Source organism: Canis aureus, chromosome 21 (genome assembly GCF_053574225.1).
Source record: "Canis aureus isolate CA01 chromosome 21, VMU_Caureus_v.1.0, whole genome shotgun sequence".
Lineage (NCBI taxonomy): Eukaryota > Metazoa > Chordata > Mammalia > Carnivora > Canidae > Canis > Canis aureus.
Genome location: NC_135631.1, coordinates 14,751,703 through 14,753,143, shown reverse-complemented (window position 1 = coordinate 14,753,143; position 1,441 = coordinate 14,751,703). Strand labels below are relative to the sequence as shown.

General features: G+C 44.0%; 1 protein-coding gene across 1 annotated transcript; it reads right to left on the bottom strand.

Annotated features, from left to right (window-relative positions):
* Positions 1–909, bottom strand: LOC144293240 (olfactory receptor 4C3-like). Its single transcript, XM_077864332.1, has one exon. The coding sequence runs from the start codon at positions 907–909 to the stop codon at positions 1–3; it is 909 nt and encodes a 302-aa protein (XP_077720458.1).
* Positions 910–1,441: the final 532 nt, after the last annotated feature.

Here is a 1,441-nt window from a genome sequence, read left to right as displayed (position 1 = left end):
TTACTGAGTGAAGAGCTTTCTCATGGCATTTTTTACCTCTTCATTTCTTAGGGTATAAATGAGTGGATTCAACATAGGTGTCAAAATACCATAAAAAACTGACACTATTTTGTCTATGGACAAAGTAGATGATGGCCGCATATAAATAAATATACAAGGCACAAAGAACAGGGCAACAACAGTGAAGTGAGCCCCACAGGTGGACAGGGCTTTACGTCTCGCCTCCGCACCATGGTACCTCAAGGAACGCAGGATGACAGCATAGGAAGCAACCAGCATGAGGAAGTTCAACAGGCAGATCACACCACTGTTGGCGACCACCAGCACGCCGATGACATACGTGTTGGTGCAGGCGACTTCCAGCAAGGGGTACAAGTCACAGACAAAGTGATTGATCACATTAGGCCCACAGAAGGGCAGCTGAAGGACCAGGAGGAGCTGGACCAGGGAATGCAGGAAGCCTCCGAACCAAGCCACCCCCACCAGCAGGGCACAGAGATGCCTGGTCATGATGGTCGTGTAGTGCAGGGGCTTGCAGATGGCCACATAGCGGTCATAGGCCATGACCGTGAGCAGAATGATCTCAACACCTCCCAGAAAATGGGCTCCAAAGAGCTGAGCCAGGCAGCCCTCAAAAGAGATGGCTCTCCCCTCACACAAGGAGTCAGCAATGAGTTTAGGAGCCATAGAGGACGAATAACAGGTGTCAATAAAGGACAAGTTGGCCAGGAAATAATACATGGGGGAAGCCAGCATGGGACTGGAGGTGATAGTGACCACAGTGAGCATGTTGCCACACACCGTGGCCACATAGATGATCAAAAAAAACACAAAGAGGACCCGCTGTATCTCTGCATTCTGTGAGAGTCCCAGCATGAAAAATTCTGTGATATTGTGTGGCATTTCCATAGAGTCCAAGAAGAAGGAGAATGCACATATGCTATTGCCTGTAAAGTCAAGAGAAGAACATTATTTTAACAGAATCGTAGGAGGGAAAAAGTGTTGCAAGGTTTTCTTGGGACACCCCCACTTCCCTTTGTCTCTCCTAAATTCTTTCTGTTCCAAAATTTTTATACCAATTCACTCTGTCAACTACTAAATGTGATCATGTGTCTATTGTTTAAACTTTAGCAACACTGGGAAGTAGATATCTAAGTTATTACATGAAAATATTAATTGAATTATGTAAATTTTAAATTAGTTTTGTTACTCCTGAAACTGAACACGTGGCAGATTTTCTAATTCAGCTAGAGTGCACCTCTGACAATTTTCAGGATGGTTCCTCATAGATTCTATGGCACTTAAGAAGACCATGAATTTTTAGGATCTCCTGAAATTTCTGCATATGTAGTCCATACCCTTTGAATTAAGTCTTTCTTCTTGAACTTTTCTATGAGGTTTTCTATACTTTCTGACAGTGTCTCTGATGGTAAGAGAAACG